Source organism: Microcaecilia unicolor, chromosome 9 (assembly GCF_901765095.1).
Source record: "Microcaecilia unicolor chromosome 9, aMicUni1.1, whole genome shotgun sequence".
NCBI lineage: Eukaryota > Metazoa > Chordata > Amphibia > Gymnophiona > Siphonopidae > Microcaecilia > Microcaecilia unicolor.
In genome coordinates this window covers 123,631,005-123,657,438 of record NC_044039.1, presented here as the reverse complement: position 1 = coordinate 123,657,438, position 26,434 = coordinate 123,631,005, and the positions used below count along the sequence as shown (strand labels likewise).

Here is a 26,434-nt window from a genome sequence, read left to right as displayed (position 1 = left end):
AGGAGAAGTGGGTTTTGGTGGAAAGACGATAAGCTCGGTCTTGGACATGTTCAGTTTCAGGTGGCGGTTGGACATCCAGGCAGCAATGTCGGATAAGCAGGCCGATACCTTTGCCTGGGTCTCCGCGGTGATGTCTGGTGTGGAGAGATACAGTTGGGTGTCATCAGCATAGAGATGATACTGGAAACCATGAGATGAGATCAGGGAGCCCAGGGAAGAGGTGTAGATTGAGAAGAGAAGGGGTCCAAGGACTGATCCCTGGGGAACACCAACAGATAAGGGGATGGGGGTGGAGGAAGATCCATGAGAGTGAACTTTGAAGGTGCGGTGGGAGAGATAGGAGGAGAACCAGGAGAGGACAGAGCCCTGGAACCCAAATGAGGACAGTGTGGCAAGAAGTAAGTCATGATTGACAGTGTCAAAGGCGGCGGATAGATCCAGGAGGATGAGGATGGAGTAGTGGCCTCTGGATTTGGCAAGGAACAGGTCATTACAGACTTTAGAAAGTGCTGTTTCTGTCGAGTGAAGAGGGCGAAAACCGGATTGAAGCGGATCAAGGATGGCATGAGAGGAGAGAAAATCAAGGCAGCGGCTGTGGACTGCGCGCTCAAGTGTCTTGGAGAGGAAGGGTATGAGGGAGATGGGGCGGTAGTTGGAGGGACAGGTAGGGTCTAGTGATGGTTTTTTGAGGAGTGGCGTGACTACAGCATGCTTGAAGGTGTCGGGGACAGTTGCAGTGGAGAGAGAGAGGTTGAGGATATGACAGATGGATGGGGTGATAGTAGGAGAGATGGTGTTAAGTAAGTTGGTGGGGATGGGATCAGAGGAACAAGTGGTGCATTTTGAGGAGGAAAGAAGGCAGGCGGTTTCCTCCTCGGAGATATCAGGAAAGGAGGAGAAGGAGGTCTGGGTTGGTTGGTTGAGGGAGAGGGTTGAAGGGTGAAGAGGAGGAGGTGGCTTGGTAGTGAACTCAAGGTTGATCTTTTGCACCTTGTCGCGGAAGTAGTCAGCCAGTGATTGAGGAGAGAGTGACGGGGGGGTGGGAGCGGAGGGCACTTTGAGGAGGGAGTTAAGGGTGGCGAAGAGACGACGAGGGTTAGAGCTGAGAGAATTAGTCAATTGGGTGTAATAGTCCTGTTTGGCAAGGAATAGTGAGGAGTGGAAGGAGGATAGCATGAATTTGTAGTGAAGGAAATCTGAATGGGTGCGAGATTTCCTCCAGAGGCGTTCAGCAGATCGGGCGCAGGAGCGAAGGTAACGGATGCAAGGGGTCAGCCAGGGCTGGGGATTAGTACGCCTTGTGGGACGGGAGGTGGATGGTGCAAGGGTGTCCAGAGCAGAGGAGAGAGTGGCATTGTAAGCGGAGACAGCCTCGTCAACAGACTCGGAGGACATGATGGAGGGGAGGAGATTAGAAATACTAGATGATAAGATGGGAGGGTCAATAATCTGGAGATTCCTGGAAGTAGTGGTTAATGTTGGGCGGGGCTGAGGGGGAGGGTGAAGAAGTGTGAAGGTGATCAGGTGATGATCAGAGACAGGAAGAGCTGAGGTGTGGAAATTGGAGGGTGAGCCGGAAGAGGAGAGGACGAGGTCAAGGCAATGGCCATCACGGTGAGTAGGGGTGGTGGAACATAGCTGGAGGTTGAAGGAGGATGTTAGAGTGAGGAACTTAGAAGCGTGAGAGTTGGACAGGTCATCAACGTGTATGTTGAAGTCTCCGAGAATGAGGGATGGAGATGAGGGTTCAAGAAAAACAGAAAGCCAGGCATCGAAGTCGGTGAGGAAGGAAGGGAGGGATTTATCAGGGGGGCGGTAAATGACTGCCACTCTGAGTGGCAACGGGTAGAATAGACGGATGGAGTGGACTTCAAAGGATGAGAAGCAGTGAGACTGTGGTAGGAGGAGGGGTTGGAAGCTACAGGAGGGCGAGAGTAGTAACCCGACGCCTCCTCCACGGCCAACTAGGCGGGGAGTATGGGAGAAGAGATAGCCTCCATGGCATAGAGCCGCAACTGAGGCAGAGTCGTCAGGGGAGAGCCAGGTTTCAGTTAGGGCAAGCAGGTGAAGGGAATGAGAGATGAAGAGATCGTGGGTGAAGGGAAGTTTGTTGCAGACCGAGTGGGCATTCCACAGTGCACATGAGAAGGGGAGGGAAGAGGGGGGGAGGAGGGGAATAGATATGAGATTGGAGACATCCCGGAAACGTTTGCATGGATAGGACGAGGACAGGTGTGGGGGACCTGGATTGGGATTGATGTCTCCTGCGGATAGCAGGAGGAGGAGCAAGAGAGTGCGGAGGAGGGTGGGGGAGGTAGGGCGACGAAGGCGACGAAGACGGGATGCGCTTAGGAGGAATGGGGATGGGTTAATGGCAGGAAGGAAGTGTTGAAGGTTGAGAGGGGGACAGGAGAGATGGTGAGGTGGTGAGGGACGGGGGTGAGTAGGGTATTGCAGTAGTGAGCAAGATGGGAGAGGACATGGGTGGGCAGTGAGTTCCAGTGGTAGACAGCGGTAGGGGGAGGGGAAAAAGATTAGGAAGGGACAGGGCAAGGAAGAGAATGTGTAAAGGGGCCATAAGTAGTAACTGAGGTGTTACGGGTATATATGTAGTGACTGAGGTGTTAAGCGATAGATAGAACGGCAGAGCTGGATTAGAGGCTTAAAACTGGAATGGTAGGCAGCAGGTAGGTAGGCACTGCCCAGTAAGAACAAGTCACACCCACTATGTTTGAAAAATGTGGGAGGAAAGGAGGTGAAGAGCCTGAACACAGAGACAGAGCAGTTATCTGCAGGCAGATTAGGTTGCTTGGGAGGGTATATAAGACCTATCTATCACCCTAGGGGTGGGTGGGAGGGGTCTAAGTCTAAAATGTACAGACAGAGCTGCAGCACAGCCAGTTAATCTGTAAAAAGGTGGATTTCTCAAGAAAAACTGGTATAGAAGGCTGCCCCTCTAACAGAGAATCAGGTCACACCCACTAAGTTTGAATTTGTGGGGGAGATTCAGAGACAGAGCTGCTAAGTCTAAAATGTACAGACAGAGCTGCAGCACAGCCAGTTAATCTGTAAAAAGGTGGATTTATATGCGCCATGGCTGGTATAGGGGGTGTGGTTAATGTGGGTGTGGCTATCATAGGGGTGGAGCCATATGTGGTGACCCCGCCCATAATGAGTACCGGCACCTTTTTTTCTACAAAAAAAGCACTGGCTATAACTTACATGCGTAATAAGACAACCTGCTATTGATTGAGGGGGAAAATGAGATAAACTCTGTTCTCTTAGGCTTCTGCAGTTGGCATCATGATTGTTCCATTAGTCTGAGTTTTGCCATGTTTGAGTAAGTGGAACTGACATTTTAGCTATTGTGCTTTGGCTTTCTTCAGCATACCCTGAAGAAAGCCATAGCACGATGGCCGAAATGTCGGTTCCACTTACTCGAACGCAGCAAGACCCGGATAACTTCAGCAATCTTGGGATAAACTCCTCAGCATATCATTAGACCTTAGTGTCTTCAAACCTAGACAATGAAGAATTTGAAAAGCTGCAATATCTTTCCGCGTTAAATGGCACCTGTCATTGCAGCTGCTGTAAAAATGGCTGACATACAATGTGTTGGGTTCATCTGTCATGTGGATGTGGTCAGTGACAGGGGGTTGGGAGAATAACCTCCTATTGAGTCAGGGAACAGAGAGTTTGTGAATATTTGGGGGTCTCATCTCTGTGCTCTGGTAGGCGAGGGAGAGTAGTGGGGGCCCACATATCCCCTGCTTTGCTCCAGGAATAGAAAGCAGCCAGTGCTGGGCCGGGCATCATCCAGGTCCCGAGAGGAGAGAAAAGTCACGGTCTGAAGTTTAAAACATAATAATTTAGGGGTTGATATTCAAAATGATTTAACCAGCCAGAAATGACTCCTGGCCAGTTAAATCGCTTATGTGGGGCTATCTGTTGATTATTCAGGGGCAAGTAACCAGTTAGTGCTGCAGAATATCACCACAGACCACTAAAATGAAAGCCAGCTATTTTATGGAGTCAGCACTCATACAGTTAAGCGACCAAGTTGGACCACATATTCAGTCCTGTCTTTATGCAGTGTCGCTTAGGCAGTTAAGTGCTGAATATCACACTTAACTGCATAAAACGTAGCTGACCGCACAAACCTGGGGATAATGCCAATGGTGGTTAAAGAACTGCTCACTGCCGCATGCTGAATCTACCTCATGAGTTATAGGTTGGAATGTACCACCATGAATTATGACAACATTATGGGGGTGATTCTATATATGGCGCCTATAAATTCCTCGTGGAAAACATTTCCACCTAAGCAGATTTAAGTGTGGTATATAGAATATGCTTAGCATCCCAGCACCTAAAACTACGCACTTCCATTTACACCAATGAAGACATGGTGTAAATCCTGGCACATAGATTTAGGCGCAGAGAACCATATTCTGTAACAATGTGTGTAAATTTTGGAATGCTGTTGAAATGCCCTTTTCCCCGCCCATACTCGCATCCCTTTTTACCTGCGCTCATTAGAATTTTGGCACAGTGCATTACAGAATACGCTTAGCAAGTTATTCACATAAATTCTAATTATTGCCAATTAGTGCTCATTATTGCTTAAGTGCTGTTAACAACACTGTTTGGCTTGTTAAGCCAATTAAGTTACGTGCATTGTTACAGAATACGCTTGGATTTCGGCGCAGAATATTAGGCACAATATATAGAATCTGGGCATATATAGATCCAGGTATAGTTATAGCTATATCCTCCAGGGGAGGTTATGTGGTCTGATTTTTCACATGTCTCTCTGCATCGAATTGATAAGATTCTTTCTTCTATTTCAGATTGTACCGGTTTAAATTGACACTTTTAACGTGTAATGTTTTAAAATTGGTGGCACAGTTGATATTCTGTCAGCTGGGGTGGGTACTTCATTCCCAAGATAGTAATTTGTTGAGTGTGCTGTCCTTACAGATTGCTTGATAGGTAGGAAAGTATTTGGAAAGCATGTACGTTTTCTATTGCAACTCGAATGCTGGACTAGCTTGTCTGATATTTTACAGAGTGAATTAAAATCTGTGTAACTTTTGTAAAAGGCTGAAAGTTTTGGCCTTTTTAATGGTATTGTGTGACTCATGTATTGTTATGAAATTGTATTTTTGTATGTAGTTTGTGTATGGTACTCTTTCGCATGTTTTAATTGTTACCGTCTAAACTCTTATATGCCCTGCAGGATAAAGATTCTGAAATTATATATATATATATATATATATATATATATATAGCAAGGAAATAGCAACAGGCAAAAGCATACTTCTCCTCCAATTTGACCTGTCTAGTGCATTCGACATGGTAAACCATAGTATACTACTAAGACTACTAGACTACTTCGGGATAGGCGGAACTATACTCAGTTGGATCAAGGGTTTCCTAACCACCAGAACATACCAAGTGAAAGTAAACTCTAGTATATCATCACCTTGGAAGGCAAACTGCGGAGTACCTCAAGGATCACCATTATCACCGATCCTTTTCAACTTAATGATGACCCCATTAGCCAAGTCCTTATCCACTCAGGGCCTTAACACATTCATCTATGCAGACGGCGTCACAATATACATCCCTTTCAAACATGATCTGACAGAAATCACCAACGAAATCAACCTCGGCTTCCATATCATGAACTCATGGGCAAACGCATTTCAACTAAAACTCAATACAGAAAAAACACACTGCCTCATCCTCTCATCCCAATACAACACGAATAGACCCACAAACGTAGTCACCCCAGATTACGCCCTCCCCATTTCAGATAGCCTGAAAATCCTTGGAGTCACAATCGACCGAAACCTCACACTCGAGACCCAAGTTAACTCCACAATCAAGAAAATGCTCCACTCAATGTGGAAACTTAAACGCGTGAAACCATTCTTGCCGAGGGCAACTTTCTGCAACCTGATACAATCAATGGTATTAAGCCATGCTGACTATTGCAATAGACTCTATGTGGGATGCAAAGAACAACTCATAAAGAAACTACAAACTGCTCAAAACACAGCAGCCAGGCTTATATTCGGAAAATCGTGATTCGACAGCGCCAAACCCCTACGAGAAAAACTGCATTGGCTCCCAATTAAAGAACGTATATTACTTTCAAAATCTGCACCATGGTCCACAAGATTATCTATGGAGAAGCCCCGGGTTATATGATTTGACCTCATAGACCTGCCAACCAGAAACACAATTAGAACATCACGAACATACCTAAATCTTCACCACCCTAGCTGCAAAGGACTCAAGTACAAATCAATTTAAGGATCCAGTTTCTCCTATGTAAGCACACAACTATGGAATGCATTACCAAAGGCCATAAAAACAACTGAAGACCACCTCAACTTCCAGAAATCACTAAAGACCATTTTGTTCGAAAAGGCATACCCTACGGATCCAACTTAAGTGCCGAACACAACTACACAATAAAACAATAACTTGCAACGAACATTATTTAACTCTTCTTTTCTTAATTTTCTAATGTGTCTGTAACACATACATCTCATTTCTCTATAACATCACTCTGTATTTGTTTCATCACCGGAGGTGGCTAACGCCTCACGGTACTATGTAAGCCACATTGAGCCTGCAAATAGGTGGGGAAATGTGGGGTACAAATGCAACAAACAAATATATATATATATATAATAAAATTGTACTTAATTGACTGCATTCCTTATAACCTCCTCACATGAGGAGGTTATAATGAATGCGGTCACTTATGGTACCTATCTATGTATATTATCAGCAGTATGGCTTCTCCTAAGGATTCTGAAAATTCATATAGAACATTCAGGTTTTCACTACTGCCCTAAAACATTTCAAAATCTTCATCAGCTACCATAAGGATTACTGCTGAACAAATATTGAAGTTTATCAGATTTTTTTCCCTCACGCGTTAAGTTTAAGTGTAAATCCATTTATATCCATTTATCAAATTACTTGTGTTCTTTATCATTTATTTACACTGGGTTTTTTTTAAATCTAATTTCCTTTCGGATAAAATGGTATTTGGGATGTGTGTGTGTGTGTGCCTATCATAGATGCATTACTTACCCACATTAAATCTCTACAGAGATCTCTCTTGATCGTTAGCTATTGTAGTCCCATAGACATTTATGAACACCCCCCCCCCCCCCCCAAATGAACAGAATCTAGTGAATTCTATAATACATGGCAGCTATCACATTCTCAAAGAAGTCTGTGGTTTCTTCTGGCTAACACTTGCTAATGAATGTTTAAGCAATCCAGCAGCTCACATAACCCCTTGGAAACCTCTGGAATTTACTGGTAGTACATCCCCAGAAAAGGTACAGGCATCTGATCTTTCAGACTAACATGTTGCAATGGAAGCCGACGGAATTCAGTGACGAATTCATTACTATGGAATTTTGCTGATCGGACAGTTTCCTGTCGTTTCCATGTGAGGCCTAACTACGGAGAGATTTGTGTTTCAGTGCTTTGTATCATGAAGGCTGGATTGTGACAAGAGGAGAATAGCAAGTGAGTGGTAGTGTCTAGAGAAATGTGTGCTGTCCAGGCTGAAAGCAGCCAAGGATACTGCAGACAGGCACATCTATAGCCTTCTGGAGGCAGGATTCACTGTCATTGTACTACAGCAATGCCTATGGATGGAATTCATGATGCACATATATTGGGTTTGGAAAAAAAGCTCCCAATCTTTGGCCGTATACCAAGGACTACAACTGCGATAGTTGAGATCTAGAGGGAGGAGAGTAAAAACTCAAAGCAAAAAAGGTCATTTTCTTGTCTCTCTGAGACTGGGCCTGTAATGTGTTTGTTTGTACTTCATGTCTGTGTAGACTGCACCCCAGATTTTGGGAATAGCATGATAAGCTTCCAGGGGTTAGAGGCTCAGGGGGTCTTTTAATTAGGCGCACTGGCATTTTATAGCGCATGCTAAATGCTAAAGACGCCCATAGGAATACATTGGCGTCTTTAGCATTTAGTGCATGCCTATTTCTATCGCGTGCTAAAAACGCCAGCATGCGTAAGTAAAAGACCCCCTCAGGGTCCATGCATACATGGGTAGACTAAGGAAACATGAGAGGATCTGCACTAGCTGCAGTCCAAATGTGCTAATAAAAATGTTTAGTTCAGTCTCAGAATTGTGTCGTGATTTCTGAAACACTGGGACACTCCGAGAGGTTTACTACTACTACTACTACTTATCACTTCTATAGCGCTACAAGGCATACGCAGCGCTGTACACCATACACGAAAAAGACAGTCCCTGCTCAAAGAGCTCGCAATCTAAATAGGACAGGCAAACAGACAGAACAACTAAGAGGTGAGGGAATTAAAGAGGTGGGGATATAGGGTACAGGGCAAGTGAGTAGTGGTTAGGAGTCAAAAGCAGCGTTAAATAGGTGGGCTTTTAGCCTGGATTTGAAAATGGCCAAAGACGGGGCTAGACATATAGGCTCGGGAAGTCTATTCCAGGCGTGAGGTGCAGCGAGATAAAACGAACGGAGTCTAGAATTAGCAGTAGAGGAGAAAGGGACAGACAAAAGAGATTTATCCACAGAATGGAGTACCCGAGGGGGGGCATAGGGAGAGACAAGAGTGGAGAGGTACTGGGTTTAGCCCAATGTTTATTCCCTTGAATCATTTACTATACAATTTAGATATTAAGCTAGTTCCCAGGTATTTCATCCTGTGTACATTATACAAAAGAGTGTGCCTATTGTGGCAGGAAGAAAAGGAGGTGAAATTATAGTCCTCCACATGTTAAGCATGTAATATAATGCTCTAATCTTCAAACCCTTGTATGTTTTTCACATTCTGCTGTCTCAGAATTACAATTCAATATTTATTAAAGTAGGAATTTGATTCAGTGATCTATACAATATACCCTGTTTTCAGGATGAAAGAACAATTATAGAATTATTCAAAAAGAATAATAAACCAAAAAGTCGTTTCACACCAAATTAGCTCCATTGAAGTTGCACAGAGCCCATCTGTGTCCACTTACAGTATGGTACAGTAGTTGAGCTGATTCAGTTTTTCCTGGGTGAAGTGAATTTGAAGTAAAGGTCTAAACATTCTGAAAATGGATAGAGCTGCTGAAAGAACTTCAGGATACAGTTATTCAGTGTTATAGGATGGGGGGGGGGGGGGGGAAGCTGCAGTAAAATTTCACTGTGTTTATGACACTATTAAAGGAAACTGAGGAAGGTCGCTGTGAATCCTATGATTACTTTAAAAAAGAGCTAAATAAGACTCTAGCTGAGACTGGGGGAAGGGCTGAGCATTGTTTAGATCATATGGAATATAAAGGTCTTAAATAAATGAAAGTGGTTTGGAAACAATGTGGTAATAATACTGTGTGAATAATGGAGGAAAAAGCCTCTGTAGCCCCGGTCAAAATACATCCTTCATATGACTCATGGGGTGGACTTTTCATTGGCTGAAAAAACCTCCAATCCAGTGCTATAGTGAGTAACTGCAAGAGGCATAATTGTGGGTGGAGCATGGGAGGGGCATGGGTGTGTCTCAGCTCACTATTTCAGCACACGTATCCTCCCTTGTTAAATCCTGTTTTGTCACCCTTAGACAGCTTCGAACAATCCACAAATTTTTCACATGATGCTTTCTGTAGTCTCATTCTCTCTTTATTTATGTCAAAAATTGATTACTGTAATATCATTTTTGCCAGGATTACTTAGGCTTCCATTAAGAAACTTCAAACAGCGCAAAACACTGCCATCAGAACACTTTGCCATATCAGGAATTGTGATAGCATTTTCCATCTGCGTAAAGATCACCACTGACTACTAATCACTTATTGGGTTCAATATAAGATCTTTTTAGCTTTTCAGGCCTTTCATATAGGTTTCACTCCTTACCTTTCCTCACCACGCCCTACTCCCCTTCCCGCATGTTGTGTTTCTTGAATGACCATTGCATGGTTCTACACTGTCCAAGATTAGCTCAGTATGAGATCCCTAGACATGGTGTCTTTTATTTTCTTGCCCCGGCATCCTGGAAGAGTCTTCCATTAGAAATTAAAGTTCATGTGATGCTGCGATCCATGGGTTACCTAGGTTTGCAAGAAAATGAAATGAAACCATGAAAAACTAAACTTTATAAATAAAGTTGTCTGTTGTAGTTTGAAAAAAAAAAAAAAGAAATTAAAGCTGAACAATCCCTATCCAAATTTAAAGTTATTATTAAGACCTGGCTGTTTAGGCAAACCTTTGGTGGACAGTAGTGAATGGTAGCAATTACTAGATTTTTATCTTGCTCCCCTCCTCTGTCCCCCTTCCTTCTTTCTGTCACTTCCACTTAACCTAGGCTGGTTGTTATGCTTTCCAGTCTTTATTTTTAGAGATCCTTTCCTGCTATGTTTAGTCTGTAAACTGCTTAGTTCTGTACTCAGTTGTATAGTAAATTCGAACATAGAATGAAGAACTTACAGAAAACTATAAGCTAAGCACCTTGAGCCAAATTCTATTTTTGGCACCAAAAAACACACCTAGCGTGATTCTATAAGGGGTATGTATCCTTTATAGAATCACACAGCGCAAAGCTGCATCTAAATGTAGGCTTCTGGAATTAGGCCTGCTACATTTAGGCAAAATTCCAGATTTATGCATGCAAATCTCAGGAATGCCGTTATGCATGATTGAAGTTTGGCCCACGTCTGATATGCACACAACAATATAGGCACATATCTGATGTGCTTCTAACTCCCAATTATGCCCAATTAGTGCTGATAATTGGTTGTTAACCTGCCATTTATCAGCACTGATTAACTCATTATTCAATTAAGTTACGTGTGTAAATTGGGTGTGTGCCCAATTTAATGTGCGCAACTCTAGGCACCATATACAGAATTTGGGAGTTTGCATAATGCACTTAGGTGCACATGCTTATGCCTGCCATTGGCATAAATTGTCGTGCCTAAATTTAGGTACACCAATTCAGGTTTAAACTAGTATTCTATAATGGCATTTTGGCGCACAGATACTTTTATAGAATTAACGCTCAGTATGCAGCATCACTGCGCCAAACTGGGGGTACCAAGTTCTAGAATTGTCCTCCAAGCGTTCAGTAATTTCAAGGTTAACCAATAAACATAGTCTTTACGGGAGGGTGACAAGAAAGAAGCTATTGATGAAGAAAAGCCATATGCTCCTAATTCTATAAAAGTTGCCAAAAATTGTGCCTGTAAATTTGGATACATGCCCAATTTGTGTGTTCAATTTCATTGGATGACAAGCTAAATAGTGCCAATCATTGGCTTTTTCACAAGCAATTATTGGTACTAATTATATTTAATTAGCATTTGCGTGTGATCTGAAAAAGGGGGCATGGAAATGGTAAGGTCATGGGCGCAACAGGGGCATTCCTACAATTAACACACGTTGTTACAGAATAAGGGGGATATGCGCCTAATGCAGGTGCGTACATGTGCACCACAATTCAGTTGGTGCAAACGGCCGTGGCTAAAGTTCAGCGCAATTCCCACACATAAGCACTATTCTATAAACCTCACCTTTTAGCTTAGCTTATAGCACTTTTTTCAGCACCGGGTTTTTTTTTTTCGTCCATATATAGAATTTAGTCCATGATGTGCCATATAGCATTAGCAACAAAAGCACTTAGAGGGCAATTCTTCAACTGGATGGCTACATTTAGGTGCCCCAAGGGCATGGCAGGAGCCTATTCTATAACGGAACCTAGATGCCTAGTTTTAATGCACTTTGAGGCACATAGTTATGTCAGCCACAGAGCTAGTGTATGTACAAGTGCCTTAGGGGTGCTTTTACTTAGCCACGTAAGCGTCTACACATGCTCAGAGTTCGTCAAAATGGAGTTTCTGCCAGACTACCACGCGGTTCTTGTGGTAATTTCATTTTTTGGCATGAGTCCGATATGCGCGTATGAAAAATATATATTTTTTTGAGCACGCATAACGGACACGCGCCAAGTGACATTTGGCATGTGTAGGTCATTACTGCCCGGTTACCGTGTGAGTCTTTACCGCCAGGTCAATGGCTGGCGGTAAGGTCTCAGACCCAAAATAGATGCGCGGCAATTTTCATTTTGCTGCACGTCCATTTTTGTTAAAAAAAAAAGACCTTTTTTACAGGCACACTAAAAAATGGATCGGTGTATGCCCCAAACCCGTGCCTACTGCAAGCCATTTATCAGCACACCTTAGTAAAAGGACCCCTTAAAGTGGCAGCTACCCATGTAGTGTGCAATATTTTGTGAAGTTACACATATAAGTAGGAGTCCCACCCATGCTCCACTCCTGGGTATACCCCCTTTGCAAATCTCTATATATAAAAGGCACCACCAACGTTCTAAATGAAGCCTCCAGCCGGAAGTGTGAAGGGGGAGAGATATCCGGTTTCCCCATGAGTGTCTGCCCCGCCCTCGCTCTCTCTGTAACACAAACAGTGAAGGAAAACACAACAAAGCACAAAATCAAATCGCTCTCTATGTAACAGTGAAGGACTCAGAGGGGGGAGGGGAGAGAGGGCAGAAGCCCTCACTATCTCTGTAACACAAACACAGCACAGCAGGAAACTTAAGACTGAAGGACTGACCCTGAGGGGGGAGGGGACAGAGAGCAGAGGGGAAGGGAGAGACGGCAGAGGGCAGGGACACACACACTCCCACATGCACACAGAAGAAAACCTTGCTAGCCCCGTTTCATTTGCATCAGAAACGGGGCTTTTTTACTAGTATACACTAAGGGGCCCTTTCACAAAAGTTGTATAATTGGCGTAAGTGGTCATGCTTAACCACATACACCCATATACCGTATTTTTCGGACTATAAGACGCACTTTTTTCCCCCAAAATTTGGGAGGAAAATGGGGGGTGCGTCTTATAGTCCGAAGGTAGCGAGTTTTGGATCGCCGTCCCCTACTTACGCGATGCCATGTTCCCTGGAGATTCTCGGTGGCCATTTTGAATCTCGCCGAGACCGTCAGGAAGCAGTCAGGAGCACGGAGAGCAGCGCGATGGGCAGGAAAGAGGGGGCTCTTTGCTGCCCCGACGTCACTAGACCACCAGGGAACATGGCATCGCGTAAGTAGGAGACGGCGATCCAAAACTCGGACAAGACGCACCGGAGCACCTAGGTTTTAGAGGAGGGAAAAAGGAAAAAAAATTTTTTCCTATTTCCCTCCTCTAAAACCTAGGTGCATCTTATGGTCCGGTGCGTCTTATAGTCCGAAAAATACGGTATATCTGGTTATGCACTATTCTATAAAGGAAACTAGGCGTCTTCCGCTTGTAAAAGAAGATAAAACCAGCAGTTCAATGTAAAAACTTGACAAGAAATCTTCTCAAAACCTTCTATGCTGCCCCTGACCTGGAGAAAAATTTCCAGCGTTATAGGCCATCATTTCTTTCTGTGCATCGCAATGGAATAATTACTGACCTTATTACCATACATTTCAATGCAGTCTGTGGCCATCTTTACACGTTAACGCCAGCGCTTGTGCCCTCTGAACATTCAGCGCATGATAACGTGTGCAAACTTGGTGCCCTGTTTACTAAGCCGCACTAGAGGTGTGCTAGCATTTTTAGTGCACGCTAAGCATTAGCGCGCGCTAACCGTGTAGATGCCCATAATATTCCAATGAGTGTCTACATAGCACACGCTAATTTTTAGAACGCGCTAAAAACGCTAGTGCACCTTAGTAAACAGGGCCCTTGGTGTTAACCGTGTGTTAACACTGGTGGTACGTTTGAGCATCAGCCCCTCTGTCCCTAGTGGGCTCACAACGTAGGGTTTATTCTGATCTATATCAATCATTTTTGGTGCCCAGTTCATGAAAAGGCTGCATAATTTCTCTCAGCAAGGCACCACATCATTCATAGAATATTTACTTAATTTCTTGTATATCACCTGCAAGTCTGAAGACTATTGAAACAGTTCCCATAAAGAGATTTGAAAGAGGAGTAAGCAGAACTCTTTTCTGTGAGATTCCCAACCTCCAGTGTAGCCGATTCAAGGGTTCTTGTGAAAAAATGTTTTTGTTTAAATTGTTCTGGCTCATTTAACCCAAATAAACAAGTGCCTTTGAGGCACCATTTGTTGTTGGGATCTCAGGAAGCCCGGAGTTACAGCCAAGGCCATGACATTTTGATGAGCCGAGAAGCAGAGAAGCAGGAAAAGTGGAAAAAGTGAAGAATGAAAACTTCCATCCCAGATGCCTGGAGCACAGATGTGCAAAAACTTTCACTGTTACAGAGAACAGTCCCCCTCCCCCTCCCCCATTTCCTGGCAAATTATTGCGGGGAAACACCTCATTTTTGCTGTCTTTTATTTTTCCAGATTAGTTTCAGACTTCCAGAATCATACCCATGAGCTCCTGCATTCAAGTTATTTTTGTAAAATAAAATAAAAAAAATTGTAAGTTTACCAATGGTTTCACATTGTGTCTATGAGCACCCTCCACTTTGTGTGAAAACATTAGGCTGTTTTCAAACACTACTGTGATATAACTGGTAGATTGTAATGTCACCAGAATAGAATCACAGTCACTTTACGGATAACTTGATTTTAAGAAATCTGTTCATAAACACATAGCCCGTTCATAAATCTATGATTATTGTTTTGCAAGACTTCACAAGTTCACAGCCTTCTTTCCAGGCAGCAAAATGCAGGTTGAGCGCTAGGTCTGTGCATTTCGGCAAGATAATGAATGGGAGTCACTCCTCTCCCCCCACCCCACCCCCACACACACCCTTATAGCCGCATCTTTGACCTAATCTGGCTGTCATGCATAAAGACAGTTATCCCATTGTATGCTGATCACTTCAGAGTTCACAGTATCTAAAGAAAGGGCCATTCTAGCCCCCTGGATTTAAAAATTAGCAAATGAAAAGAAATGTCCTTTCTCCCTCCTCCAATTAAGGGCTGGCTTTCACACATGGGTTGCAGAACACAGTGAGCGCTTTGAAAAGTCTATGGGAATTCATAGTTTGTATACTGGTCCGTAGGTGCCAAAAGAAACCATAAGTGTATTACCCCCTCCAGGGACAGTACACATGTATTCCTGTCCCTGTACAGGAGTGCCAGACATGAAGTATTATTAGGAAAGGGATGGTAAATAAGACCAAGAATACTATATCACTCCATGGTGAGACGTCACCTTGAGTATTGTGTTCAGTTCTGGTCACCGTATCTCAAAAAAGATATAAAAGAATTAGAAAAGGTTCAAAGAAGAGCAACCAAAGTGATAAAGAGGATGGAACTCCTCATATATGAGGAAAGGCTAAAGAGGTTAGGGCTCTTCATCTTGGAAAAGAGATGGCTGATGGGAGATATGACTGAGGTCTATAAAATCCTGAGTGGTGTAGAACGAATAGAGGTAAATCAGTTTTTCACTCATTCAAAAAGTACAAAGACCAGGGGACACTCAATGAAATTGCATGGAAATACTTTTAAAACAAATAGGAGGAAGTATTTTTTCACTCAAAGAATAGTTAAGCTCTGGAACTTGTTGCTGAAGATGTAGTAACAGAGGTTAACGTATCTGGGTTTAAAAAAGGTTTGGACAAGTTCCTGGAGGAAAAGTCTATAGTCTTTTATTGAGATGGACATGGGGGAGAACACTGCTTGCCCTGAGATTGTAGCATGGAATGTTGCTACTAATTTGGTTTCTGGCAGGTACATGTGACCTGGATTGACCACTGCTGAAAACAGGGTACTGGGCTAGATGGACCTTTGGTCTGACCCAGTATAGCTATTCTTATGTTCTTATGTTATGTTGTTATATTCTAATGCTGGTCACTGGAAATGTCCCGGCATTGAATACCCAGGTTTAGCATTGACCGCAGGAGTTAGCCTGGCTAGCTCCCTTAGTCCGAATATCGGCCCCTTTATATTTAAGTGCAGAAAACAGGCGCCAATGTGTGCTTTCACTTTCGGGTTTGCTGGGACTCGCACACATTTGTTTCTCAGTACCGGCACTTAGAGACTTGCACGGGCTTTTTTCCTCTTCCAAAATGAATCAAAACCAGCATATTTTAAACAGAAAATCATAATAAATCCTCTCTTCAACTGCCCCCCCCCCCCAATCTCCAGCTCTGAGCTGGCGGTAGGTTTCCAGCAGTAAGAGCAGGGTTTGTTTGTGCACTGTTTTCTGAGCATTGGGAGGGCATAGCAAATAACCACATTAACATCCACTTGACTACATTTAAATACAATTTGCAGCCATCTTTGGTGCACGCGTTGTTTCTTCTGCTAAAGCCCTGTGAGCATTCTGTGCAGATTGACGCCAGCGCTAGTCTAGCGCTAATCAGCTCGAACACCGGCGTTAGGTTCTGAGAATCGGGGGGCCCTGGTATGGTGTGGGAAGATACATAGTGGGGAGACAAGACTTTAGAATTCACAAAGGGGCCCTTATACTAAGGCGGGTAGGCACCTATGTGCAGCCAACACACGTCAATGTGGAACTACCGCCCGGCTACCCCGTGCCTCGAGCGGTAATTCCATTTTTTACGTGCGTCCACTATGTGCGGCAGAAAATATTTTTTATTTTCTACCATGTGGCACTAACCGGGGCGATAATTGGCAGCATACGCGCTAACTGCCCGGTTAACACGTGAGACCTTACCGCTAAGTCAGTGGGTGGTGGTAAGGTCTCAGGCACAAAATGGACACAAGCCAATTTTTATTTTGCCGCACATCCGTTTTTGGCCAAAAAAAAGGGCCTTTTTCGGAGGTGCACTAAAAAATGGACCTGCACATGTCCAATACACGCACCTACAACAGCATAGGCCATTTTTCGGCACACCTTAGTAAAAGGACCCCAAAGTTTTTAGCTATGCATGAAGACACATGGAGCTTAGGCGCTTCTTTTTCTTTTCCATAGATACTCCTGTAAGTGTTTGGTAAGCTATTTGGGGTTAGTTATATTTTCCATGTCCCAGATCAGAATTTTCTTGATAATAAATAACTACTGAATCCAGTTACTTCCACATCAACTGGTGATATGGGTGATAATGGTTAGGCTGCAATGAGGTAATGTGTGCTGTATACCATGCTTAATAGCATTTCTTTTATTATTTTTTTTCCTTTATATTTCCTTAATTTTCTACTCCTTTCCCTACATCCAGTGGTCTAAAGGAACTCTTCTTTTTGATACTGTTATTTTTCCTTCTGTGTCATACCTTTCTCTGCTCATTTTTTTTCTTTGCAAGCGTTATTTGCCCATGAACATTTTGTTAAATTGCAATAAATAAAAAATGTGCAACTTTTTAAAAGGAAATAGGGGTCATCAAGCAAGTTGTAGGTACTTTTTTGCTGGACTAACATAAATGGGCTTTCCAGAGTTACTCTCTTTCCATCAGGTCATAGAGGAAACAATGCCGCTGTATAGGTTAGTTCAACAAAAAGGTATCGCCAAAAATTGCTTGTAGACCCTTACTTCCACATATCCACACCCACAATTCTCAGGATTTAATAGGAAACTTGTGTCTGGGGGGATCCCTTCATCCATCCAATGGTTTATTTTTCTAGTGCACCTGTATTCATACTGATTTTCTAATTAAAGGTGGTTCTTGTATTCAAGTAGCACTGTCTTAGCTCCGAGACTTACAGTTTACCCCAGTTGTTCCCAAGTTTGTATTTGTCTATTGCTTTGCGCAAGGCCTCTTTAATTTATCAACAGGCTGCTTCTTTGTATGTTTCCACTCTCAAGAGGCCTCACTCCTTTGGTTGACCTTGCACTTTTAATCAATGGTCCTTCTCCAATGTTTTGTCTGGACTTCTTGTCTGTCTTTATTAGATTGCTCTTCTGCGGGAAGTGGTGGGGTCGAAAACAGTGATAGAATTCAAAAGGGCATGGGATAAACACAGAGGTTCCCTATATGGCATGAAGATAGAATAAATGCATTGTTAATTTCCACTCACAATAAAACTTAAATAACTTTCACACTAGAGGGTGACCAAAAACAGTTTTTGCAGTTTTGACCAAAACCGAATCTGCAGCTGAAATTTGCCACTTTGGCTTTAGCTGAAACCAAAACAAACTGGCCTGGCCTAAGAATGGGAACAGCCCCCTCCCTCCCCCCTTCCTGCTCCCCACCTTGAACAGGAGTATACCCTTCTGTCATGTCCCCTACCTCAACGCAAGCGGCATCCTCGGGCTGCGTGGGGTCCCGTGGACACACACACTTGACTGGCACAGCCCTGAGCCATTTGTGTGTAGTTCTTCTCTGGCTGCAGGCTCCTTGATTGTTTTGCTTCCATGCACTTGGGTCTGCTCTCTCTCTGCGCCTGGCTTCCAGGCTCCTTGATTGCTTTGCTTCCACGCACCTGTCTCTGCTCTTTCTCTGCCTGGCTTCCCTTGCTTCTCTCAGTCTTCCGGTTCCTCCTTCCCCTGCTCTTGTCCTATGGCTGGTCTCCTTCTTCCTGCTGATTCCTTCTGATGTCAGACACCAGCACTTTATCAGCTGAGCTCTTCCTGGATTCTGTGCTTCGGCTTCTACTTTGGTAGGTGTTACTTGCTCAGTAGTTTGCTTCTTCTCTACTTTGTCCCTCGTTGCTGACTTTACCTGTGCCTGGATTACTCTCTTGCCTGCTGCCTGCCTACTGACTTTGCCTGTACCTGGATTACTCTCTTGACCTGCTGCCTGCCTACTGACTTTGCCTGTACCTGGATTACTCTCTTGACCTGCTGCCTGCCTACTGACTTTGCCTGTAACTGGATTACTCTTTTGCCTGTTGTTTGCCTATTGACATTGCCTGCACCTGGATTTCTCCCCTGCCTGCTGCCTGTCTGGCCAATATGTTCACCACCCCTCTTCCAGCTCCGTCCCGTAAGTCCTGCAGGCCGCCCGCACCTAGGGGTTCAACCTCTGGGGAATGGCGGTCAGCGCAGGTGAAACCCGGGGTTGTCTGGCCGCCAAGCAGAACCTGGTCCAAGTACCGGGCTCAGCAGCGCTTTACTTGGTACAAGAACTCACAAGTCTGACACCTTTCCCCTTCTCCTACTGACTGCACTGATACATAGGCCAGAACACCCCTCCCCTCGCCAGGCCTACCGTATAGTAGGTGGTCTAGAAGGGTCAGGAATGATTTCTAGTTGCTCCTGCCCTTGCCAGCTCCACTGACAAAATGGCTGCTGAGACCTCCCATGGCAGTGTTGCAAGACTGCCTTGGGAGGTCCTGGCAGCTATTTTGAGATTGTAGCTGATATGGTAGGTATGACTGCAGATTGCTCCTGCTTCCTCCAGACTACAAACAATACAGTAGGCCTGGGGGGGGAGGGGACTCGGGCTTACATGTGATTCTGGAAGAAGGGATTGGGTCTATGTGTGGTTATGGGATGGGAGGAGAGGGGGCTGTGGGCTTCACAGTTTCAGTTTCTAACGAACATGCTCTGGCATTTTTGGAAGAATCTAAAACAAAACCAGATCTGGATTTTGGGCCAGTATCAGCACTGAAGGTGAAACTGAAATTCGGTCTACCTCTATTTCACATTTTAAAGTAATAAGGACAGAGGCATAGAGGGGAATGGATTGCACTGAGCATCAGTTACAGCACTACTACTACTTATCATTTCTATAGCGCTACTAGAGTACGCAGCGCTGTACACTTGAACATGAAGAGACAGTCCCTGCTATACAGAGCTTACAAACTAATTAGGACAGACAAACGGGACAAACAAGAGATAAGAAAATATTAAAGTGTGGATGATAAAATAAGGGTTCTGAACAAGTGAATAAGGGTTAGGAGTTAAAAGCAGCACTAAAGACAAAGGGAGGGAGGATAACCCACATAATGCTGCAGGTACAACCCTGGCCACTTTTCTGGGCAGACTGGATGGGCCATGTTGGTCTTTCTCTTCCATCATTTCCTATATTGCTATGTAAGCTTCACGAAACAGGGACTTCTACATGTGTCCTGAACTCAGGATGTGGTCTGCTTGTGATATTTAGTTTTTAAAAAATGTCATTTTTTCCTAGTTAGCTAGCATACATGATTTTGAAGAATTGCAGACCCGTTTGGTAGATGTGAAGTCACAATTTCAGAAGAGATTCACAGATTTTGATGAGTATGTCATAACAGGCTAAATATGCCACACAAACAAACATGGATTCCTGATCATACAGCCCACACATATATGGATTTCTGATTATATGGCCCCACTATAAAAAAAAATAATAATAATAATGTGGTCCACACACATGAATTTCTGATCGTATAAACAACTGTTGAAAAATCTTGAATGCTTCAGACCTAAGGGAAGCTCCTTTGAAATGCAGTTGGTCAGTGATTACATAGTGTGGTCTGGTATAACCATTTAATGTTTTCCTTATCTTGATTTCCAGGGCCTTTTAAAGGACCTAGAAAGAGAGACAAAGGGTTCCACCATGGAGGAGCTGCTCATGGAGAACAGTGGCTGTATGGACTGGCAGAAACGCTGCCTCACACTGGAGACACAGCTCTTTAAATTCCGCCTTCAAGCTGGCAAGATTCGTGAGCTATTGGCAGAGAAGGTAAAGCTGTTGCTATTAGTTCAGTGCGGATTACAATTTTAAGAGGTTCAACACAATACGTTCAAGAATTACATTAGCAGATAAGGCAAACCTCCCCCCCCCCCAAAAAAAAAAAACCCCCCACCCCAGCTATACTAGGTATTTCTTTAAAAAACAAGTTTTAAGATGGTGACAAAAAAACATTTAGTCTGTGATATACTGGCAGCGAGTTCCAAACTGTTGATGCTTGATAATGTGTAGACAGAGTAAAGATTCTACGTAATTTCACCCCTTTAACTGTCGGAAATAGCAGCAACATTTGATTTCTAGTTTTACCAATAGAGCTTTTATGGAGAAGAATCGCCCGGTCAGATAAGTAAGAGGGGGCCAAACCAATCAAGATCTTAAAAATGATGATACACAATTTAAATTGGGACCTTGCCTCGACCGGAAGGCAATGCAACTCCACAAGCAACATGGTTATCGAATCAAATCTAAAGGCTGAGAAAATCAATTGAGATGCCACATTTTGAACATCCTACATAAATAACATTGCAATAGTCTAATCTAGATGGACCAGCAATCTGAAATTTGCACTATCAAAAAATTTACAAATAGTTCTCAATTTATTTTTAATAAGGAAAAACATTTACGCACCAAAATTTGAATATGATGAGAAAAAGATAACAAACTATCTACTTCAACCCCTAATATTTTAGATGAATCTGAGGCTATGTTAAAGCCCTGAGGAAAACCAACAGAAAAAGGGCCTAACCATAAAAGTTTAGTTTTATCGCAATTAAGTTTGAGATTGAACAGTCAATGATACACACTTAGTAACTGTTCTCAAAGTATCATGCCATTCTTGAGATATTGGCAGTAATAGAGTAATATCACCTGCATATTTGAAATAAGGAATATCAAGTTGTTCCAGGAGTCTACCTAAAGGTTGGAGTAAGATATCAAGGGCTGTGTTTACTAAGGTGCACTATAGGCGTGTTAGCGTTTTTAACGTACGTTAATTGTTGACATGCATTAAACGCTGATGTGCACATAGGAATGTATTGGCACATTAACGTTTAACACGCCTTAACTTTAAAGGTGCATTTAAAACACTAACGCACCTTAGTAAACATACCCCTAAATAATGAAGAATTACACAACCAAGGTTCCAATTAGATTACAATTCTCTGTCCTTCTGAAATATGTAATTACAGGAAGTAAAAAAAAAAAAAAAATCCTTAAACCAAGATAAGGTGATCCCTGTGATACCCAATTCACTCAGTCTAGTAAGTAGAAGATTATGGTCTACTAGATCGAAAGCGCATGATAGATCGAATTGGATAACCACAGCATTATGGCCCTGAGCGAGAAAATAAAATGAGTGATTTATGTGCAACCATATACACATGTAAAATGTAGGCACACAGAAAGAATGTGCTTATTTTTGTGCAGGCATCCCCAGAGGCATTGCTTTGGCAGAACAGAGGCAGAGATGCAATATATGCTCATATTTTGTAAAATATTCAGGTACACACGTAGAATCTATGTACACATTTATACCTTCTTTGGAGCAGTTGTAAATTTATGTAAGGACATTTCTGCACTATTGGGGCTAGTTTTGGGAGCCTATCCAGCAAATTTTCGAAAGTGATCGCCGGCCATCTTCCGACACAAATCGGGAGATGGCCGGCGATCTCCTGAACCCAACCAAATTGGTATAATCGAAAGCCAATTTTGGCCGGGTTCAACTGCTTTCCGTCGCGGAGCTGGCGAAACATCAAGGAGGAGTGTCGGTAGGGTAGTGAAGGCGGGATGGGGGCATGCTCACGAGATGGCCGGCTTCGCCTGATAATGGGAAAAAAAAGCCAGGCTTGATGAGCATTTCGCCGGCTTTACCTGGTCCCTTTTTTTTTACGACCAAGCTTCAAAAAGGAGCCCCAACTGACCAAATGACCACCGGAGGGAATCGGGGATGACCTCCCCTTACTCCCCCAGTGGTCACCAGCCTCAAATGTCATACCCAGCTCCCTGATAGCAGTATGCAAGTCCCTGGAGCAGTTTTTAGTGGGTGCAGTGCACTTCAGACAGGTGGACCCAGGCCCATCCCCCCCTACCTGTTACACTTGTGGTGGTAAATGGGAGCCCTCCAAAAGCCACCCAAAACCCACTGTACCCACATGTAGGTGCCCCCTTCACCCCTTAGGGCTATGGTAATGGTGTAGAGTTGTGGGGAGTGGGTTTGGGGGGGGATTTGGGGGGCTAAACAACGAAGGGAAGGGAGCTGTGCACCTGGGAGCTTTTTTTTTTTTTTTTTAAATTTTTAGAAGTGCCCCCTAGGGTGCCCGGTTGGTGTCCTGGCATTTGAGGGGGGGCCAGTGCACTACAAATGCTGGCTCCTGCCACGACCAAATGCCTTGGATTTGGCCGGGTTTGAGATCGCCAGCATTATTTTCCATTATGGCCGAAAACTGATGCCAGCCATCTCAAACCCGGTGAACTCTGACATTTGGCCGGGCCCAACCGTATTAGCAAAGAAAAAGATGGCCGGCCATCTTTTTCGAAAATACGATTGGCTCCACCCACTTATGTCGCCGGCCCCGAAGATGGCCAGCCAGCTATTTGGCCGGCGCCGTTCAATTATGCCCCTCTATGTTATTTATGTAGGGGTCAATATTCAAAGCAGTTTAAATGGCCAGAAACAGCTCCTGCCAGTTTAAGTCGCTTGTCCGGAGCTAACTGGACATATTCAGTGGCACTTAATTGGATAGTACCACTGAAAATGCCCGATTAGCGCCAAATCAAAAACCGGCTATTGTGTGGCTTATGTAGGGGTGGAGTCAGCATTTAACCGGCTAAGATAACTGCATAAATAGGACAGCATAAAACACAGTCCTATCTTTATGCGGTTCTTCTTAGCTGGTTAAGTGCAGAATATCGCACTTAGGAGGTCTTTTACAAAGGCGCAGTAGCATTTTTAGCACGCACTAATGATTAGTGCATGCTAAATGCTAGCGACGCCCATAGGAATATATGGGTGTCTCTAGCGTTTAGCACATGCTTATTTTTAGCGCACACTAAAAACGCTAGTGCGCCTTTGTAAAAGGACCCCTTAACTGGCTAAGTCTAAAATGGCACTATCTAAAGTCTGCAATGACCTGTTCCTCTCCAAATCCAAAGGTCACTACTCCATCCTCATTCTCCTCGACCTATCTGTCGCTTTTGACACTGTCAATCACAACTTACTTCTTGACACACTGTCCTCTTTTGGGTTCCAGGGCTCTGTCCTCTCCTGGTTCTCCTCTTATCTCTCCCATCGTATCTTCAGAGTACACTCTCATGGTTCGTCCTCCACCCCTATCCCGCTCTCTGTTGGAGTTCCTCAGGGATCTGTCCTTGGACCCCTTCTTTTTTCAATCTACACCTCTTCCCTGGGCTCCCTGATCTCATCTCATGGTTTCCACTATCATCTTTATGCTGACGACACCCAGCTTAACTCTCCACACCAGACATCACTGCAGAAACCCAGGCCAAAGTATCGGCCTGCTTATCCGACATTGCTGCCTGGATGTCCAACCGCTACCTGAAACTGAACATGGCCAAGACCGAACTTCTTGTCTTCCCACCTAAGCCAACTTCTCCTCTCCCTTCACTCTCTATCTCAGTTGATAACACCCTCATCGTCCCCGTCTCATCTGCCCGCAACCTCAGTGTCATCTTCAACTCCTCCCTCTCCTTCTCTGCGCATATCCAGCAGATAGCCAAGACCTGTCGCTTCTTCCTCTATAACATTAGCAAAATTCGCCCTTTTCTCTGAGCACACCACCCGAACTCTCATCCACTCTTTCATTACCTCTCGCCTTGACTAGTACATAAGTAATGCCATGCTGGGAAAAGACCAAGGGTCCATCGAGCCCAGAATCCTGTCCACGACAGCGGACAATCCAGGCCAATGGCACCTGGCAAGCTTCCCAAACGTACAAACATTCTATACATGTTATTCCTGGAATTGTGGACTACTGCAACCTACTCCTCACTGGCCTCCCACTTAGCCATCTATCCCCCCTTCAGTCCGTTCAGAACTCTGCTGCACATCTTATCTTCCGCCTTGACCGATATACTCATATCACCCCTCTCCCTCAAGTCAGTTCACTGGCTTCCGATCAGATACCGCATACAGTTCAAGCTTCTCCTACTAACCTACAAATGCACTCGATCTGCAGCCCCTCCTTACCTCTCTACCCTCATCTTTCCTTACGTTCCTAACCGTAACCTCCGCACTCAAGACAAATCCCTCCTTTCAGTACCCTTCTCCACCACCGCCAACTCCAGGCTCCGCCCTTTTTGCCTCGCCTCACCCCATGCTTGGAACAAACTCCCTGAGCCCATACGCCAGGCCCCCTCCCTGCCCATCTTCAAATCATTGTTCAAAGCCCACCTCTTCAATGTCGCCTTTGGCACCTAACCACTACACCTCTACTCAGGAAATCTAGACTGCCCCAACTTGACATCTTGTCCTTTAGATTGTAAGCTCCTTTGAGCAGGGACCGTCCTTCTTTGCTAATTTGTACAACGCTGCGTAACCCTAGTAGCGCTCTAGAAATGTTAAGTAGTAGTAGTAGTAGTAGCCAGCCATACATGCCTGTATGTTGAATGCTGGAACCCGGACGTGGCCTGACATTGAATATCCAGGCATAAAGCTATCGACGGTCGGCAAAACACTGGCCGCCGCTGGCTTCATATCAACCCCAAAAGCTATCGAAGCGGTGTACATTCGGTATACTAGGTATTTTTCTGTCCCTGAAGGGCTCACAATCTGAGTTTGTACCTGAGACAATGGAGTTAAGTGACTTGCCCAAGAATTTCCAGGTTCTCAGCCTGCTGTTCTAAGGCTCATAGGGAGGTCTTTTACTAAGCAGCGGTAAGCCCAGAAGTATCGCTGGGCTACCGCAGTAGCCCAGTGGTACTTTCCATCCCAAGCCCGCACCATTTCCATTTATTTTTGTAGCCCAGCGGTAATTGGGCAGTGCTGCGCACTGCTGGTTAGCGCTGAGTTAGCACTGGAGCCCTTACCACCACCTCAATGGGCGGCGGTAAGTGCTCCCCCCCCCCCCCCCCCAAATGGCCACGTGGCAAGTGCTTCACAATATTTCAGCTACCTTATTTAGGGGTCTTTTTACTAAGACGTGCTAAATGCCTATGGGCTGCATGACACTTAATGCACTCTAATTCGGTAGCTGCGCTAAATCTGTTAGTGCACCTTAGTAAAAGGACCCCTTAATGTTTATATGTGACCACTGTGTCCTGTTTTGCAAAATTTGGCTGTTTATTGTAGATTTTATGTCGATGATGTTCTATTATTCTTTCCTTTCATGGGATCACTGGATGATGATTTTGTAAGGGCAACAACATTGTCTCCCAGGAGATTCAGAGGTGGATGTCAGTTAACCGTCTTGCTAAAAATTTGTCTAAAACCGAGTTCCTTGTTTGTAATAGAACTCTTTTTGACTCTGCTTTTAAAGTTGACTGTTGATTTGGTAATTCCAATTCGTTCTTAGATCAAAAGTCTAGGAACTGTATTGAATTAATTTCTTTCCATGAAATCCCTGTTTAAGGGTTTGATCTCTACTTCATATTTTCATCTGAGATTATGTAGACATCTAAAGATGATTCTGACACATTCTGATTGTAGAACAGTGTTGCAGCTTTGATTTTAGTCCCATTGGACTACTGTAATTCTTTATTTTGGGGATTACCTCAGACCACTATTAGAGCATGTCAAGCCATACAAAATTCAGCGGCTAGACTGTTAAATAGGGCTACACATTATATGATAGTATTACTCTGCTACTTTATTCACTACATTGGTTGTATTCTGATGAATTAAATTTAAAATACTT

General features: G+C 44.0%; 1 protein-coding gene across 1 annotated transcript in view; it reads left to right on the top strand.

The window, feature by feature from the left end:
* The window catches only part of PLEKHH1 (pleckstrin homology, MyTH4 and FERM domain containing H1), a 274,731-nt gene that overhangs the window by 39,468 nt on the left and 208,829 nt on the right, over positions 1-26,434 (top strand). The window contains exon 2 of the mRNA XM_030215194.1: positions 20,388-20,555. Within this exon, the coding sequence (XP_030071054.1) occupies positions 20,430-20,555 (126 nt within the window). The 5' untranslated portion in view covers positions 20,388-20,429. The remainder of the gene's footprint in view (positions 1-20,387; positions 20,556-26,434) is intronic.